General features: G+C 48.8%; 2 protein-coding genes across 9 annotated transcripts; both read right to left on the bottom strand.

Moving 5' to 3' along the window:
* Nucleotides 1-1,968: 1,968 nt before the first annotated feature.
* Nucleotides 1,969-7,162, bottom strand: Naa10 (N-alpha-acetyltransferase 10, NatA catalytic subunit). Of its 4 annotated transcripts, none has more exons than XM_048457705.2 (8): nucleotides 7,002-7,162; nucleotides 6,493-6,591; nucleotides 6,071-6,129; nucleotides 5,014-5,059; nucleotides 4,806-4,921; nucleotides 4,559-4,603; nucleotides 2,942-3,026; nucleotides 1,969-2,366 (listed from the first exon to the last, which is right to left on the bottom strand). In XM_048457705.2, the coding sequence occupies exons 1-8, from the start codon at nucleotides 7,020-7,022 to the stop codon at nucleotides 2,160-2,162; spliced, it is 678 nt and encodes a 225-aa protein (XP_048313662.1). In that variant the 5' UTR covers nucleotides 7,023-7,162; the 3' UTR covers nucleotides 1,969-2,159. The 4 variants fall into 4 exon arrangements, with proteins under 4 accessions (XP_048313662.1, XP_048313661.1, XP_085540645.1 ...); XM_048457704.2 differs by having other exon boundaries at nucleotides 1,969-2,275; XM_085684519.2 differs by lacking the exon at nucleotides 7,002-7,162 and adding an exon at nucleotides 6,787-6,927 and having other exon boundaries at nucleotides 1,969-2,275.
* A 189-nt stretch (nucleotides 7,163-7,351) lies between these two features.
* Nucleotides 7,352-15,993, bottom strand: Renbp (renin binding protein). 5 transcript variants are annotated; one of them, XM_048457695.3, is made up of 11 exons: nucleotides 15,825-15,992; nucleotides 15,582-15,691; nucleotides 15,357-15,432; nucleotides 15,175-15,250; nucleotides 14,851-15,023; nucleotides 14,204-14,428; nucleotides 12,421-12,502; nucleotides 11,778-11,953; nucleotides 10,951-11,082; nucleotides 7,583-7,670; nucleotides 7,352-7,495 (listed from the first exon to the last, which is right to left on the bottom strand). In XM_048457695.3, the coding sequence occupies exons 1-11, from the start codon at nucleotides 15,918-15,920 to the stop codon at nucleotides 7,371-7,373; spliced, it is 1,359 nt and encodes a 452-aa protein (XP_048313652.3). In that variant the 5' UTR covers nucleotides 15,921-15,992; the 3' UTR covers nucleotides 7,352-7,370. The 5 variants fall into 5 exon arrangements, with proteins under 5 accessions (XP_048313652.3, XP_048313653.3, XP_048313654.3 ...); XM_048457696.3 differs by having other exon boundaries at nucleotides 15,896-15,989; XM_048457698.3 differs by lacking the exons at nucleotides 7,352-7,495; nucleotides 7,583-7,670 and adding exons at nucleotides 7,677-8,144; nucleotides 8,715-8,808.
* Between the last annotated feature and the right edge of the window lie 1,384 nt (nucleotides 15,994-17,377).

The following is a 17,377-nucleotide window of genomic DNA, read 5'->3' as shown; positions in this document are numbered from 1 at the left end:
TTCTGCCGTGCGGCCTTTATTCTGGCGCTGTAGAACCAATCAGAGTCTGGGAACTAACAACGTCACCGGCTTGTGAACCGGAAGATGACGTCACTACGCTAGGCGGGACGAGCCGCTGACTCGACTCGTACAAAGGGAAATACGTAATTCTGGCCAATCAGAACGCAGTTTCGCTTGAAGTAGCGAAGGGGCGGGAGAACAGCATGCGCAGGCGTAATTTTCCAGCTGCTGTTTCGGTTTCTAAAGGATAATTTCCACAACCAAAGAACTAAGATGCAGGACAAATCATTCAACCTAGCGATGGTCCGCTGTGTCACTTGCGGGAGCGGGGAAATTATGAGTATAGTGACAGCTCAGATGTCAGGTGCAGAAGCCAGAAAGCACGTTTAGGAGAGAATGTTATGACAAAGCGTTCGAGAATCAGGTGAACTCACTTTTTGCTTTTTTAGCTTAAAAAAAAAGGCAGGAGTGTTGTCTCACACCTGAAATCTCAGCACTTGGAACACTAAAACAAAAGGATTAGGATTTAGGCCAAACTTGGCTACACAGTAAATTCGTTGGCAGCCACCCTAAAATACTTGAGACCCATGAAAGAAAAGAGGGGAAGAGCAGGGCAGTGATGGTACATGGTCTTTCATCCCAGCACTCGGGAGGCAGAGGCAGGCAGAGCTACAAAGGGAGTTTCAGGACTATCAGAACTGTTTCACAGAGAAACTGTCTCTAAAAGCAAAAAAGAGGGGGAGGGCAAGAGAAAGAGACATGAGGGTTTATAGTCAATACAAAACTATAATAAATCGCTATATTTGATTTTTTGTAATTACCAAAAGTCACAGAAATGCTATAAGACATTGGGGTAACTGCATAGAACTGTCTCAGCATAGCAACAAAACAAATATTAATGGGGGAGGACTGACCGGGATGGGTCACACTTGTAATTCCAGTACTTTGGAGCCTGAGGCAGGAGGATTACCACAAATTTGAGGCAAACTGGACTACAAAATGAGTTCCAAGCCAGTATTGGCTAAGGAGATCCTATCTCAAAAAGATGAATAAATGCCGGTCGGTGGTGTCGCACGCCTTTAATCCCAGCACTCAGGAGGCAGAGGCAGGAGTTTGAGGCCAGCCTGGTCTACAGAACGAGTTGCAGGACAGCTAGGGTTACACAGAGAAACCCTGTCTCAAACTCACCCCCCATTGTTATTTTGAATAAACAAAATAAAGAAAATAAACCTGATAATAGTGAATGTCAGTATGCAAAGAACACCTTAGACGACCAGACCTTTGAGGCCAACAGTTAAGGCTAGGAATGTGGTTCAGTTGCTAAAGTGCTTGCCTAACATCCAAGATGTCCCAAGTTAGGTCTCCAGCACTGTATAAACTGGGTGTGATGGCAACAAAGACCCAGCCTCTCTAAAAAAAAATGTATTAATGTGATTGAACCGACAGGACTTAATGACTGTTGGGATGGTATGGAGGAAAGAATCAGGGATAATGAAGAAGGAAAAGCCCAAGCAAGTGGGTAGCTAAATAGGCCAGCTAGGATCCAGCTAGGACATCTCCAGATAAGTGAAAAATAAGTAGTTGGCATTGGGATTCAGGAGGTATGAACCGGAGCTGCTGCAGGTGAGAGCAAGTATGACTGGGGAAAGGGCTGAGAGCGGGACATAAGAGGACAAAGCAAAGAGTATCAAGGTGGGAAAGTTGCCTCCGAAACGCGAGGCTCACTAGAAAACCGCAAGAAATCATTTAGTCTAGCCCTAGAAAATTAGGAAGGAAGGCAATGAGGCCTGCTGGCCAGGAAGGTGACAGGAGAATAGGGCACCCAAGCTAGTGTATCTGTCGACCCAACTCAGTTGCTGAAGGTGGCCAGATTCTCCCAATCTGTTTGACTGGTGAGTTCAGTAGGCTCTGGGTTCTTAAGATGATATCCCTGCCATCAAAGAGCTGGAAAGAAGCACAGCCCTAGTATGCACATTCACAAATTCCCCGAGGGTGACATTTATTGTAAAAGCACATGGGAGGACAGGTGGGGCAGGCTCTAGGAGGCAGAGTCAGAGGCCTCTGAGCTGTCTTTGACATCTGTGCTCTCTGTGGTCTCGCTGACCTCACTGAGGTCCTTGCTGTCCCCACCACTATCCTCAGCAGCCAGGCCCTTCTCCTCACGACAGGCCTCTCCCGAGCTCAGAAGCACGCTGCCTTTGCTCTCCGCCTTGTTCTCCATGGCCGCCAGCACCATGTGCCTGCCCTTTTCCTTCAGCTCCAGGTGCCGCCTCAGCTGCCGCCGGGAGCCCAGAGGGAAGCGGGTGGAAAGAGACAGGGCCTAAGTCTCCAGACAGGAGACAAGAGGAGCCAGGCCCTGGGGCTGGCTGGGGGAAGGGACACAGTGAGAAGTGGTAGGGCCACGCAGAAAATAGGACTGGGTAGAGATGCAGTTCAATTCTAGCTCTGCTCCTAAGCCTATTTGCTCATTTGTAAAATGACAAGGGTCCTGCTGCCCTCAAATGGACTTCTGGGGAGCTCCCAAGCACAGTAGTGCCCCCATTAATTTCTCTACCCCCAGGAGGCTTGGTCAGGGACCCTTTCTCCCCAGCCCAGTTTGGTCCTAGAACTGAGCAGGATAGCCATGACTGCTCCTTACCCTAGTAGTCCCAATCCCTTTGCAGAAAAAAATCTCTTCCTACTGTCTCCTCTTCCATCCACCTCCGAGCTTCTTCCCTGGAGAGCATCCCATGGCCTCTACCAAGGCCATGTCCCTACTTGTCAGTTTACGAAGTGAGGGAAAGAGGGGCTCTGACTCCTAGCTCTATAGCTACAAGGGCTGACACTCAACCTTGGCCTTGCCTCCAGCCACCACTGCCCCCCTGACTCACAGGTCTTTACCAAGTACTAAATCCCCTCTACTGCTGGAACTGCTGGCCTGATGATTTGGCTGAACTCTTACCTCGTCAGCCATCTGCGTAAGGTCCCGCTTCATTGCATATGCATCTTCTCCATCTGCATAGTATTTGGGTTCCACTTCACTGATTCTGAGGGTAGGATAGAGACACACGCATGGGGACAAATTCTCCTGATTCTTAAGCTACTAGGGTGGGTGTATCTCCCTTGGGGGGGTGTAAAGCAAAAGGCCAGCCTGAATGGATTCTTTATTCTTTTTGTTTTTCATTTGAATGGATTCTTTTCCAATAGCCATGATGGCTTTATCTGCTCTCTCCACTAAAGCCAAGCATCACGCAGCATCTAGGATACTTCCCATCCCTGGACTTGCCACTACTTTGTCCCTAGCTTCACTAGCAATGACTTGTGTCTTCTGAGTTGAAGTCCTCACTTCTGCCTCCTCCTTCCTCTCTCTGACCTGCTTGCTTCCTGTCATTTACTGAACATACAGCTGGTTCCTCTGCTAGGAAAGAGAAACACTGTACCTGCATGTAGGTGGTCATCACAGAACTACTGCTGAGGGGAGATGTGTGTGCACACTTGAGTAGCCCTGACAGTGGAAGGGATGCCATTTGATGGCCTAGAAAGGTATTTGTCAGCCTAAGACATGAAGACAAGAGAATTGGTGTGCGTACACATGCTCATGTGTTCATGTGGAGGCCAGAGGTATATGTTGGGTATCTTCCTCAATTGCTTCCCACCTTATTTTTTTTTTTTCAAAATAGGGTCTCTTCACTGAATCTGGACTGCTCCCATTCAGCTAGGCTGGTTGGTTAGTGTACTCAGGAATTATCTTATCTTAACCTCCGATTCTCTTGTCTTAACCTCCTCAGCACTAGGATAACACTGTATATGGCTTTTATACATGGGTGCCAGAGATCAAATTCAGAGATTAAGAGGCATGTACCACCACACCTAGCTGGGAATTGCTGACTTAAGAGTGTTAAGCAGTTCTCACCAGAGGCATCCTTAACTTGGTCAAAGAGCCCTCCATGAATCTGGGTACTGAACCCAGAAAAGCCTGAAGGCCACTGCCCTGTCCCAGTGGTCTCATCTTCGCTTTACCCACTCAAAGCCTAGTGTGACTCAGTGGATCCTCCAATCAGTTCATCCCAGCCACACTTTTATGTGGCAGTAGGTACTGCCAGGTCCTCTCTTCAATACTCGGCTCATGAAGATGAGCTGCCATCAGTCATCAAGACATCCAGAGCTATCGGTCCCTCATTGCTTTTGCTCATGGCCCTTTTTCTCTGCCACCTCTTTTCATCTGCCCCTGATGCTTCCTAGTCCCAGTCACTTCTCAGCCTTTGCTCGTGCCCTAGCCTCTCTCTCTTTACTCCTAGACCAGCACTAAGAAGCCTTGTGTGTTCTTTACTCATTGCCCTTCACCAGCCTCAATAGTACCAAGCCATCCTTCCTCTACCCAGCAAGATGAGTTGAACCCTTTCTCTCCCACACACAGAGAAAGTAGGTGCCTTCTCCATGTTAGCTTGCCATTAAACAGCCACTGAATATATAGAAGGCCTCCTAGCAATGTCTGAAGTCCCTCCACCCCTTTCTCAGTCCACCTTAGCCAAATGGATGGATCATCCCACTTAAAAAAAAAAAATCTCGATCTACTTACTGAAAGTTGAGAGTGTTGGAATAGAGATGCAGAGCAGCCCGGTTACTGCAGGGGAATAAGGCACCGTTGAACTTCACAAACTCGGCCAGGCATATTGGCCAGGCCCTGCCTTTCTTCCTGGTCCACCTTCCCCACTAATGCTACCTCCCATCATCTTCTGAAGGCAGCAAGCGCCAATATCCCTACCAATTAGCTAACTCTTCCTCCCCACTCCCCGGTGTTGCCCTTTCCCCCACTCGGCTTTCACCTCTTTCTGACATGCAGGGAGACATATTTGGCATTGAAGTTCTCTATCATGGCTCGAGAGGCCTGGTCCATCAGCTTCTGAGCCAGGCCAAGGCGCCGGTGGGAACGCTTCACAGCCTGAGAGAAGAAGGATGGGTAGAGTGGGAGCTTGGAGGCTGCGTTCAATTACCTCCAGTCCACCTCTGCCAAACCCTCATAGCTCTACTCACCAGTGAGGTGATATGTCCGTGGGGCACGTCATCTGGGTCCTCTTCCCTAGAGGAGAAAGTTAAAAAGGAGCCTGGTACAGGTGGAGTCTATCAGGGACACCTGTGCACAGCAAGCGTGCAATTTGTGGAGGACTCTACAGCACCCCAGATCTAGGTAGAGATCTAGGAACTTCTGAATCAGAATAAAGCCCATGTTACACCCACCAGATATGTGCAGTGTTAACAGAACATTGCCCTGAGATTGACCCCCCCAAAAATGTCAACTGCCAAGCCACAAGAAGAGTAGTGCTGGGGCTGGAGAGATGGCCTAGAGGTTAAGAGCATTGACTGCTCTTCTAGAGGACTCAGATTCAATTCTCAGCAACCACATGGCATCTCACACTGTCTGTAACTTCTATTCCAGGGCATTCGATGTCCTCATACAGACATACCCTCAGGCAAAACACCAATGGACATAAAATAAAAATAACTAAATTAAAAATCTTTAAAAAGAGAGTAGTGCTGAATGCAAAGCACTAAGTGAAAGGAGACAACACTGCAACATTCTGAAAAGGTGACCTCATTGTTGTAGGTTGGAGGAAGACGGACTACTCTGAAGATGGACAGACACTCTTCAATTGTCCAACTCAGAGGGCATGCAACACAGACAGAAGCATAACAATGAAAACATGAATCTAAACAAAATCTGGGTTGGTCTCTCACTTCTACTAAGTGTCCCATACATGGTAGTGAGAGAACAAATGTGGAGGAAGGGTGCGTGGAAATACTCTGTACCTTCTGCTCAATTTTTCTGTCAACTTAGAGTTACCCTACAAGCAACCTGTTAATTAAAAAAACAAAATTTACAGCAAGCTGGGCATAGTTAATCTCAGCATTCAGGAGGCACAGCATGAAGACTGCTAAAAGTCTGAGACTAATCTGGGCAAAAGAGTGGGAACCCCTCATTCACCAGACATGGCTGGCGTTGACTTCCCATCCCCTTCTCCAAAGCTTTTCCCCCAGCCCCTCAACACCCAGTCGTAGCATTAGACTCTTTTCTTCCTCCTTGGTGACTCACATTTTGGCCAAGACGTACCCCACAATCTTCCCATTCTCATCCTCAGCAATGTAAGAGAGCTGGTGACAGAGAGGAAAAGGAAGTCAGGCAGAGCAGGCAACAGGCTAGAGCTCACTACCAAACTCCTGCTATGTGTAGGATAGCGGGAAGCTGCAGAAATTGTTGAGTGCTGACAGTTGGCAACATGCAATGCAAGGAGCCCAGTTTCCATACTCCACACGTGTGCTCTCTCTTGGAAGAGCACAGGCACAGGTGGGATTCCCATCTCCAACCTGTGTCTAGCTTACAGTCCCTACATACACCTTTTCATTTGCCAGGGCCTCCCTGTGCCAAGAGGTACTGCCCACTGCTTTTAGCCTACTAGGATCTACGTTTCGCTCCTGTTGCCCCTTACACCCTTACAAAACACAAAAGCTGCCCACCTGGGGCCAAGAGAGGCCATGATAGAAATAGTACTTCATCTGGTAGTTCTCGGGCAGGCAGAGGAGGTTGCAGTGCTGCATGTTCATCAGGTCCTCGGGCTGTATAACAGCAGGACACGGTTAGTCCAAGACTGCAGTGACTAAGAGGGCCTCACACACGCGAGACTCCTGTTTTCTGTTAATCTCTGGGCCTTCCCCTTCCCCCGGGAAGGTCAGGGTTGTGATTGACTTTGCACAAGCCTGGTTTCCATGCGCCCTGCAAAAGATGCCAATTCCAGGACTAAGCAGCAGCACCTGGAGGTCGCGGAGCCCACTCTATGGAGCCCTGACATCAGGCAAACGAGGGAGACTATAATCGCGAGATGCCTAAAGCAGGTTGCAGCAGCCTGAAGGTCCAGCGGCCGCAGACGTGTAGGGCCACAGCTCCCAGGTCCCCCAGTAGCATGCGCACGCGGTCACCCGGGAAGGTACCCATGCGGTGGGGACAGGCTGGCTCCCCATCACCTCACCCTAGCATTGCGGATGTTCATCACGGCGGTGGAGCTCGCGGGTCCTTGTGGGTCGTGAACGCGCGCGCTCAGCGGCCGCTCAGAAGCACCGCACGAACTATAGGGTCCGGGGCTGGGACTGGGGCCAAGCTCCCAGGGGGGCGGTGGCGGAAGGGGTGGGCCGCTACAAGCCGCCTGCAGCGGAAATGCGCGGCTACGGGATCCACCTCCAAACTGCATTCAGTGAGCGCGCCCAGAGCCAATGGGCGCTGTAGAGGTGGCGCCTTTGAGGCCACGGCGAAGGCCGGCAAAGCGGGCAACGTGGGAAGTAGCTGTACCCTCCCGCGGGGCCCACAGAAGTGCACACAAACTGGTGGAGCAGGGTCAGATTTATTTCGAGCCTCCGCAGATAGGGACAGCGGGTGAGGACACGACGGGGGCGGGCCCGAGGCGGTGGAGCAGGGCTTCCAGAATCTGCTCACACATGGCCAGACACCGCGGCACGTGGAAGCAGCCTGTGAGGAGAATGGATGCCAGAGTTGGAAGGGCCCAGGCAGCCAGGTGTCACAAACCCTTGCAGCCTCGCCCCGCTCTCCGCTCACCTTTAAAAGGACCTCCCTTGATGTTGAGGGTCACCTTTCCCTCTCGGTTCAGATAGCCAAACCATTCTCCGAACTCAGGATCATGAAACTAGGATAAGGAAGGAGACAATGAAAGCTAGTGCCTGGAAGGGCCCATCTGAATATCACTGGCTGAGGAAGGGGCCCTTGCTGCCCCCTTTGCACTGCTACCAGCAGAGTTCAGAAAGCATGATCTCAGAAGAAAGCTGAGGATGGTAGGCAGTAGGACTTCCCAGCTTGTGTAACCCAGTGGGGTAAGGGGCTGCAGGCGCTCTATGTTTGATTGGAGTCAAAGTGTTATCCAACACTTTGAATACTTAAAAACAGGCACATTTTTACCTCATCTAAGTTAAAAGAGAGAGGGAGAGAAAGAAACAAAGAATCCTGCCAGCAAGTTTGAGACAAGTGACTTCCCTGGAGTTCATGTCCTCTAGTTCACAGGCCTTTGGTCGAAAAAACCTTCGGATTATCAAGCAGAGACACATAACTCCTGTTCGTCGCATGCTGAGGTTTTTATAGCAGGCTCTCAGACTTCCCTCTAACCCTGTGTGATGGGACATGTCTTTAGTCCCACCCATCAAGAGGCTGACACATTGCTGTAAGTTTCAGGCCAACCTGGTCATCTGCCTACCTTTACCATGGGTTCTGAACATATTTCTCACTTCTGATGCTTCAGATATGAGGGATAGCAGCTGAGCTGGCTGGACAGACTCATTGTACATCCTATCCCATACCTGTCTCACTGAGGCTTTTCAGTTCCCCAAAATGTAGCCCAGGTCCTTATCCTAAGCCCTTCCCATTTTGTTCTCACTGATAAAAAATAGTTAAGTAGAACCCCCTCTTAGAAGGCATTCAAGTTTACTATCAAAATGTTCCTTTAAATTGTGACATATGAGTTGTGGATTTTAAGCTGTGTAATGGTTCATGTCTATAATCCCAGGACACAGGAGGCTGAGGAAGAATTGCTTCAAGTTCAAGGCAGTACAATCTGTCCAAGAAAGAGTGGTGGTAGTGTATTCAAGGGAGGGATAAGCAGCCCTGTATCTAATGTTCGTAGCTTTTGACTAGTCTTCTCCTTGTTATGTATTTATTTTTGAGAAGGAGTCTCACTCACCTTGTATTCCTGACTGCCCTGGAACTTTCTATGTGACTCAAGTTGGCATGGAATCCAGCTGAAGTCTTCTTGCCTCTGCCACACATTGCTGGAACTAAAGACACGGACCATAACTGGTCCATGCCCTTTCATTTCTAGTTTTTTTGAGACAGTATCTGTGTAGCCTTTGCAGTCCTCGAACTCACAGAGATCAGACTGCCTCTGCTTCCTAAGTGCTGGGATTAAAGGCGTGAGCCACCACCACCCAGCTCTACATGTTGATTATAACTTTTGCAATTTTTTTTTTGTTCTCATTTGAGACAGTAGCTCAGGAAGGCTTTGAACTCACAGTCCTCCTGCCTTGGCCTCCCAACTGCTAAGATTACAAGGATGCACACCACAATGGGCTCTTGGAATTGTTTAATATCATCTCCACCTTGTTCAAGTTCATTCTTACTTCATTTTATGGTTAAGATTGGTGGCTTTAACTGGGCAGTGGTGATGCACACCTTTGATCCCAGCATTTGGGAGGCAGAGGCAGGTGGATCTCAGTGCATTCAAGGCCAGCAAGTTCCAGGACTGCCAGTAATGTTATACAGAGAAACCCTCTATCTCGAAAGACCAAAAAAGAAAAGAAAAAAAAGATTGATGACTTCTATTTCACTCCCTTAACACATATATTCAGTATTCAGGCAGAGATGCAACCTAATGGCTCATGTTTGTAATTAGCGCTGAGTATCTGAGAGGGCTCTAGCTGCCTGTTTAGATACACTGTAATAGAAGCATGGTTTGGATAGTGTTGCCTCTAATCACAATAAAACCATGCTGGATTTCAGTTACAGTTAGTACAAACCAGCCAGATATAGTACACCCATCTGTCATCTCAGCACTCAGGAGTCAAGGTGGAGGCAGGAGGGACAGAAGTACAAGGTCATCTTAGTGAGTTACAAGCTACATAGTGAGTTTTGAGGCCAGCCTGGGTTACATAAGACATCTTTAAAAAAAAAATCACACATAAACTTTCATTTTCTTCTAGAACCAAAGCCACAGGCCATAGAATGGGAGTCCCTGCTACAGTTGTAGGATAACCACTAGAATAGTGACATTGGAAATATACCACTAGTCTTTAAGAACACTAAAGACTTAAGTACACTGTTTAAGAACACTAAAGACTTAAGTACACTGTCCTCGGGAGGTCCCTGGTTTGTTTTCTTTCCTACTTCATGACTGATTCTGGTCTCCTTCACTAGCCCTGATTCCCTCTTCTCTGTAGCTTCTGTACTAAAAAAACTCACCTTGCTCCTGGCTCTACATAATAACTATTTTTGCTGTTGTTATTTGCTTGTTTGAGGCAAGATTTCCATATGTAGCTGGTTAGTCTTAAACTTACTATGTAGACCAGACTGATCTCTTCTTTGCTGTGATCTTCTAGTTCCACCCAAGGCCTGAGATTACAGATATGAACCACCTTACCCAAGTCACCTACATTTTTTTATTGACAATTAGGCATTTGTAATAGGCCAAATTTCTCTCTCTGAACGACAGCCTCAGAAACTCATCTGCTGGGCCAAGAGTCAGTAAAGTGCCTTGCAAACTAGCTTTAATCTCAGCACTCAGGAGACAGAGGCAGGTGATCTCTCCCACCACTGGAGAGACAGACATAGGATGGTCCCAAGGGTTCGCCTGCTAGCCAACATAGCTAGTGAGTGACCCTGTCTCAAAAAAAAGGTATGTAGTGCCTGAGGACCACCTGATGTTGTCCTCTGACCTCTTATACTCTTTCTCTCTCATACATGCACACGTACACATGTGGGGAGGTAGTGTTCAACTGGTGATTCACCAGCCTGACATCCTAACTGTTGGATTCCCTGTCAAGGCTCAGGCTGCTGGACCTGGCAGATCAAGGATGTTCCTGCCCTCCATTGCTTTTGGATCCTTGCTCACAAGGTTTTCTCTGACCCCTCTATAAGAAAGTTTTGTATTATTTGCTGTCTACTTTGTTTTCCACAGCTTATTCTTCTCTACATTTGCTTGTTTACTTGATTATAGAGTCTGACCACCCAGAAAGGTGAATTCCTTGAGGCAGGGTTTCTTGGAACTCTCAGAGCAGCTGAGAGCAACACCTCATGAATGGGCCCTAGGAGAGGCTGAGGGGAAACCTATTGGACTCCCTTACACAGCCCGTTTCTCCCTCTTGCTGCCTGTTATACCCTTCATATTGAACTGGGCTTCTAAGGAACGAGGAGACAGGACTTACATGGCTGAAGGTGTACTCAGCAACCTGGTTGAAGATTTGAAACAAGGCAGGGTCCCCAGTGTCACTGAAAGCCATGAGGAAGGCAATCATGGCTTCACTGTGTGGCCACCACAACTTCATGTCCCATTCTAGCTGAGAACAGAGCAGAGATAGGCAGCTGAGGTCCCCTTAAGGACACTTACATCCGCTGTTCTGGCTCAGTCTGACTGACTCAGGACTTGGTTTTAAATCATAAGACAGGGGATAGAGTTTGAATAGTCCTTAAGAGTAGGGATAGCTTTCTAAGCAGCTCCTTAAAAAGAAAAGTACTGGGGCAGATTCCCTTTAGCCCTCAAATCAGAATGCTGTCTGTCTTGCCACATCATCTTTAAGTTTCTTTCTTCGACATTGCTGCTACCCACGGCTGGTATAGTACCCTCTGAAGATCTTCAGCAGGATCCGGAGACAACTGATGAGAGGAACAATTTCACTCTTGTCTGCCACCGAGTGAGAAAGTGAGAAGCACCTAAGAGCCCTTCCAGCCACTGGCACCAGACAAAGGGGACATGTGTTTCGGCACCAGCATTTGCACACACTCTTCTTCCATCACAGGATATGGGCTGAAGAAAACTGGACTCGGTTCAAATTTTTGTTGTTAGTTTTTTTGAGACAGGGTCTATGTTGTCTTGGGTGTCCTGGAACTCACTCTGTAGACAAGGTTGGCCTCAAGCTCACAGAGATCCTTTTGCCTCTTGCCTCCAAGGATTAAAGGCGTGTGCTACCATGCCTGGCTCTGAGTTTCCCTACTATGTGCCAGGTTACAAGCAAGTTGCTCTGGGTATTCTCACCTGGGTAGGGCAGAGACCATCAACATCCTGGAAGCAGAAGAGGCCTCCGTGCTCAGGATCCCATCCAGAGTGGAAAGGCAACAAGAGAAACTTGTCAATGATGTGCATTTGAAGTTTGGCATCACCTTTTCTGTGGGCATACTGGAGCAGGAACCAGCCAGCTTCTATTGCATGGCCTAGTAAGTAAGAAAGTAAGGCAACACCTTTAATCCCAGCACTTGGGAGGCAGGCTAATCTCTGTAGGTTTGAGGCCAGCCTGGTCTACAAGAGCTAGTTCCAGGACAGGCTCCAAAGCTACACAGAAACCCTGTCTCGAAAATTTAAAAAAAAAAAAAAGTAAGGCAGGAATCAGAATTTCCCTCCCAAGCATCTGAGGGCTTGAGTTCCTGGAACCTCCCTTCCTCCTCAAGTATGAAAGATGTTTGAACTCTGTCACAACCCTTTTTCTTGGACTCCATTCCCTGAAAAAAAAAATGCCTCCCTCAATAGATACTTAAGCTCCTGCAGCCAATACCCAGTTCCGTGCAGACTATCTCCTTCCTCTGTCTGGTCCTTGGTGGAGGGAGGAGGGCAGCCCCCTCCTATATGAGGTCAAACTGAAAGTTGAGTTCTCTTTCCTCATGGGTCCAGCACACATCTTCACCTGGGTTCTGATGTCTTCCAAGGCAACCAGGGAGCTCTTTACCATCCTCTGATATATTCTCTAACACAGCTTTTCCATCCCTCTGTCAGGAAAGGGGCAAAAGAGAGATGTTTCCAGTTCCCTGTAGATCTAACTTAAAAAATCCCTCCCGCAGGGCATGGTGGCCAATACCTTTAATCCCAACTCTGGGGAGACAGGCAGATCTCTGTGAGTTCAAGTCTAGCCTGGTCTATATGGTGAGTTCCAGGACAGTCAGTACTGTTACACAGAGAAACCCTGTCTCGAAAAAAAAAGAAAAAAAAGAAAATCCCTTTCTTTCTCCACCCTTGGTACTAGCCATCCACCTATTCAGTAGGCCCAAAGAGGGTGTCTTTTTGTTTTGTTTTTGTTTTTTCTTTTTTTTTTTTTTTTTACTTTTATCTGCATTTATTTCATGTTGAATTTATTCCCGTGCTAGAAGTTTTTGTTTCTTCAGTTTCTTCTGGGATATCTTTTTTTTCTGTGCAACCTCCTCTTCTGGCTTTGGAACAATCTGTTCCTTTTCAGTGAGGATCATCTCAATGTGGCAGGGAGAGCTCATGTATGGGTTAATCCGGCCATGAGCTCTGTAAGTTCTTCGGCGCATCTTAGGGCCTTTGTTCACCTGGATGTGCTCAATGGCCAGAGAGTCTACCTCTAAACCCTTCAGTTCAGCATTGCTCTCTGCATTTTTCAGCATGTGCAACAAAAATTCCGCACTCTTTTTTGGCCAACGACCCTGTGTCCAGCCCCACTGTTTGGCCTGGGCGCACCTACCGATTCCACCATTGTACCGTCGGAATGGCACACACTGCTTCTTAAAAGTGACATCTTTCAGATACTTGGTGGCTTTTCGGATATGCATACCCTTGATGGCCTGGGCCGTTTCACGGGTGTTCTTAAAGTGAACCCTAAGGTTAGATCCTCTCGATTTGCATGATTTTGTAGGGTTTTCCGGGTCAAGAGAGTAGCGAACCATCTTCACGGGTCACCTCAGAGCCCTGGGGCCGCAATGCCGATTCCCCTGAGGCCCCGACGGCGGCGATGACGGAGGATTCGCCCCGAGAGCCCGATGCCGAGTAACGCTCACCTCTGGTCGCTTCTGTTTTTGGTTTTTCAAGACAGGATTTCTCTGTAGCTTTGGAGCCTGTCCTGGAACCAGCTCTTGTAGACCAGGCTGGCCTCAAACTCACAGAGATCCACCTGCCTCTGCCTCCCAAGTGCTGGGATCAAAGGGCATGATGCACCACTGTCACCTGACTGTTGTGTGTTTTGAAACAGTCTTGGGATGGCCCAGGCTGGCCTCAAACAGCTACACCTGCAAGGCTGACCTTGAACTCTAGATTCTCCTGCTTCTACCTCTGGAGTTCTGGAATAACAGAAGATCATTTTTGGAATTGCTGATTGTCTCTCAGGGGCCTGTAGGTTTTGATCCTTCCTTTAGGTCTGGATCTCAGGCAGGAGAGAGTAAAACACTGAAAAAGGAGGCGAGATAGATTTGGGTGCCCAGAGGCTGGGAAGGAACTTAGATCAAGGTCTCAGGATTTGTCTCGGGGCTCGGCCTCTTCTTTCTACCTTAGGACCCACCCACCTCTGTCCCAGCTGCTAGGCTCTACCTTCCTGAGGGCCCTGGACTGTATTTCAAATGAAAGTTCTTCCTTAAATTCAATCCACCTGTCTAGAAAGCTGAAGAACATATTTCAGGCAGAGGGGCCCTTGTATAGTGGGAGGATGAGGTTCACTCTGCCACTCTCTCTGTGCCTACCTGGACGTGCTGCAGAATCCTGTGGGCACACCAGTCCCCTAGTTCTGCGTACTTGCTGGTCAGTGCCTCATCTTCCTCCCCAAGCTGCTCCACCAGGCTGAGCAGCATCATAGGCACCGCCATGGGCTCTGTGGCTGGGGTCCCCGAGAGCTGAGGCCGGCCTAGCCCAGTGGGGTCCACCCGCACCCAGTGGACGATCTGGTCCATCATCTCCACAGCTTCATTCTGAGGGAAGAACAGACAGAAGCTGCAAGCCTTATCCCATCTGTCTCCCCTAGGAAGGACCCAATACTCAGCTTTTTCTCCAAGGACACCTGCTTCTTCTACAGCTCTCCAGGACCAGCCCACAGCCAGGCACCAGAGGCCAAGCAGATCCACCCAATACTGCTTGAGGGGGAGGGGGGGGCTCTGGGTCACTTCCGGCAGAAGAGCCCAGGAAGGAAGGAGAGGACTTCTACCTGGATACAGGGCACGGGACAGATCCCTGTTTGCCCAGGATCCCTGTGGTGGTATAAGAATTGGGAGAGAGCTGCGGAGAGAAGGTGGTCACAAAATGGTAGGGCAGGAATAAATGGGAGTTGTGGCAGGCTCCCAGGCCTGTGAGAGTGCACTCACCCCTGACAGCCTGTAGCCATCCTCCCACACACCTGATAACGTGTTTCCCCTGTTACTTTCCAAAGCTCATTCATGGCCATGGTGTAAAAACACTCGCTGAAAATGGTCCGCTGCACCTTCACTGGACGGCCATCCCGAGTCAACACAAAGGCACATTTCTTGCCAGGCGGTGCCACCCGGGCATAATGCAGCAAAAACTCACCACCTGGGGTTGGGGAGAATGCATGCTAGGTGAGGGCTGGGAATATACTGCCTCTTGGAACACTCCCAGTCCCTTCCCTTTTCTAGACCCTTTTAGATCCACTGAATAAATGACCCACTGAAGCTCCTGAGGAGATGAGGGTAGGAGAGAGTACCTGCTTTTGCTGCATCCAGAAGCTCAGCACAGCGGAAGCGCTCAAAAAGGCGGTACAAGCGACAATACATCCATACCTGTGAGGGAATACAGTTTAAAGAGGGGCAGCTGGGGTAAGGGAAATCCTAAGTATCCCTGGGTATCTCCAATTGTTATGTGACAGTCTTAAGTGTGAAAACTGACCTGCCTCCCCTGTAGCCAGACATATTTGAGGTGATCATAGACCTGCCCATTGCGGTCAAGACATGTGAAGAAGCCCCTGTGAGACATTTATTGTTAGAAAGAGGGAAGGAGACTTGCACCGTTCTTCATAGCTTCATTACTCTCCCGAAATCTGTGAAGCCTCAGAATGAGTTAGGGGTTTTGGAGGGGCAAGAGTCCTGGGACAATCAGTGAGGGGTAGCTAACCCGTGTTCCTCATCATGGGAGTGCTGCAGCCAGAAAGCGACCACAGTATTGAGCTCCTGTCCCACTCGTTCCTTCCAGACCTGCAGTGCCTCCCGTTCCTTCTCCATGTCCTGTGAAGTGATTCAGGTCAGGCATGGAGGCAGAGTTCTTCACAGCGACTTCCTGAAACAGCTCAAGTGGGCCCCAGAGCTGTTTGCTCACACCCCACCCCCCTTAGGTCCTTTAGTCAAGGATCCCTCTTGCCTCTGCGATGAGCTTCTGACCCCACCGTCGCCTGGGACCTTCCAGAACAGCACCTCTCCCGCCAAGGCTACCTCTGACTTGTAAGGCTCTGTCCATTTATTTCGCTTTCCTCCAGGAAACTGGAGTTGGTAGCAATCCCGTGACAGTCACTCAGCTGACTGAGCACTGCCCCACCCACCTGATCCTCCTCTGGGTTCAAAGGGCCCGGAGGTATGGGCGGGACAGAGGGCGGGGTTTCCCCGCCCCCTGCCCATCTAGGCCCGGGCTGAGCACTCTTGCTCTAGATCACCCTGGTGGGAACTGGATGAGGAGTCTTGTCCCATAGGGAGAAAGTAGAGAGGAGAATGACTTGGGCCTTGCAACTGTTGGTGATCCCAACAGATGTGTGGGGTTGGGGTTCTCCTGGAAATGCCTAGATCCCGAGACCCTATTACCCCCCCCCCCATATAGTGGGCAAGTCATATTTGCCAATTTGGTCTTTTAGCTGCTTCAGCTGTCAGTATCCAGTAATTTACAATCACTGGCCCTGATTGTCAGTTCCTGGATACTTCATCCCAAAGGATGCTTCTGGGAAAACAGTGGGTAATCATGCAGAGCAGAGTGGGCACCTTCCAGATTTCTGGACCTTCTAGCTACTCAGTATAGGTTGGCTCTGAGAGAGGCTGTTCCACCCATTCTTTCTATTTCTTTTTTAGAATTTATTTATTATGTATACAATATTCCTCCTGCATGTACACCTCTATGCCAGAAGAGGGCACCAGATCTCATTACAGATGGTTATGAGCTATCATGTGGTTGCTGGGAATTGAACCCAGGACCTCTGGAAGAACAGCCAGTGTTCTTAACCTCTGAGTTCTCTCTCCAGCCCTTCCACCCATTCTTGTTACCCATTGGGCAACCTCATTGATCAGCAGAATTCTGTGGAGGAAGAGTTCCAGTCAGAAAGCCCGAGGTAGTTTGGGGAGCTTGAACATGTTCTGAATCTTACACCACATGCACTTAGTATCCTCAGAAGCTGGAAGAGGGATTCTCTGGGGCTAGAGTTACAGTTGGTTGTGAGTTTTCATGTAGGTGCTGGGAACTGAACCTGGGCCCTCTGGAATGTCAGTGCACTGAACTGCTATGTCATCACTTCAGTTTCTAGAACATGTCCTTAAGGATGGACAGCAATCCAAGAGTGTAAAGTAACTAGACCTGCTGCCTCATCAATGCTGCTCTAGGAGTTGGTTAGTAAAAAGAATCCAATCCCTGGATATGATTATGTTCTTGTGCCACCCACACACCCAAGCTGTGAGCAGACCTTTGATTTCATAAAGACTATGGCTGCTGGCTAGCTCTGCAGATTGGAGTGGCTTTTAGCCTGAAAACACTTCACCTTTGTAGTGCTTGGAGTAAGCCTTTTTCCCATCTATGTCAGGTAGATGTTAGGTGTCTACTGCAGCTGCTGTGTTCATATCTACCCTCAGCTTATACCCAGGGGACCCTGGATCTGTAGCTAGGAAGCTTGTGTGATTATTTAAACTGTTTTTATTCATGTCCATTCTCTCCTCTGC

This window comes from Myodes glareolus, chromosome X (assembly GCF_982192425.1).
Source record: "Myodes glareolus chromosome X, mMyoGla1.1, whole genome shotgun sequence".
NCBI classification, from domain to species: Eukaryota; Metazoa; Chordata; class Mammalia; order Rodentia; family Cricetidae; genus Myodes; species Myodes glareolus.
Note: the sequence above shows the minus strand (reverse complement) of the source record. Positions and strands in the feature narration are given on the sequence as shown.

Coding starts and splice junctions, on each gene's coding strand:
- Naa10 (XM_048457704.2), bottom strand. CDS start 7,022: ATGAACATCCGCAATGCTAGG. Junction 6,592..7,001: donor TGAACATCCGCAATGCTAGG/GTGAGGTGATGG, acceptor GCTGTTATACAG/CCCGAGGACCTGATGAACAT. Junction 4,604..4,805: donor TCCCTGCATGTCAGAAAGAG/GTGAAAGCCGAG, acceptor ATTCCCCTGCAG/TAACCGGGCTGCTCTGCATC.
- Renbp (XM_048457695.3), bottom strand. CDS start 15,920: ATGGACAGAGCCTTACAAGTCAGAGGTAGCCTTGGCGGGAGAGGTGCT. Junction 15,692..15,824: donor GTCAGAAGCTCATCGCAGAG/GCAAGAGGGATC, acceptor ATCACTTCACAG/GACATGGAGAAGGAACGGGA. Junction 11,954..12,420: donor TGGAAGACATCAGAACCCAG/GTGAAGATGTGT, acceptor CTTACTTACTAG/GCCATGCAATAGAAGCTGGC.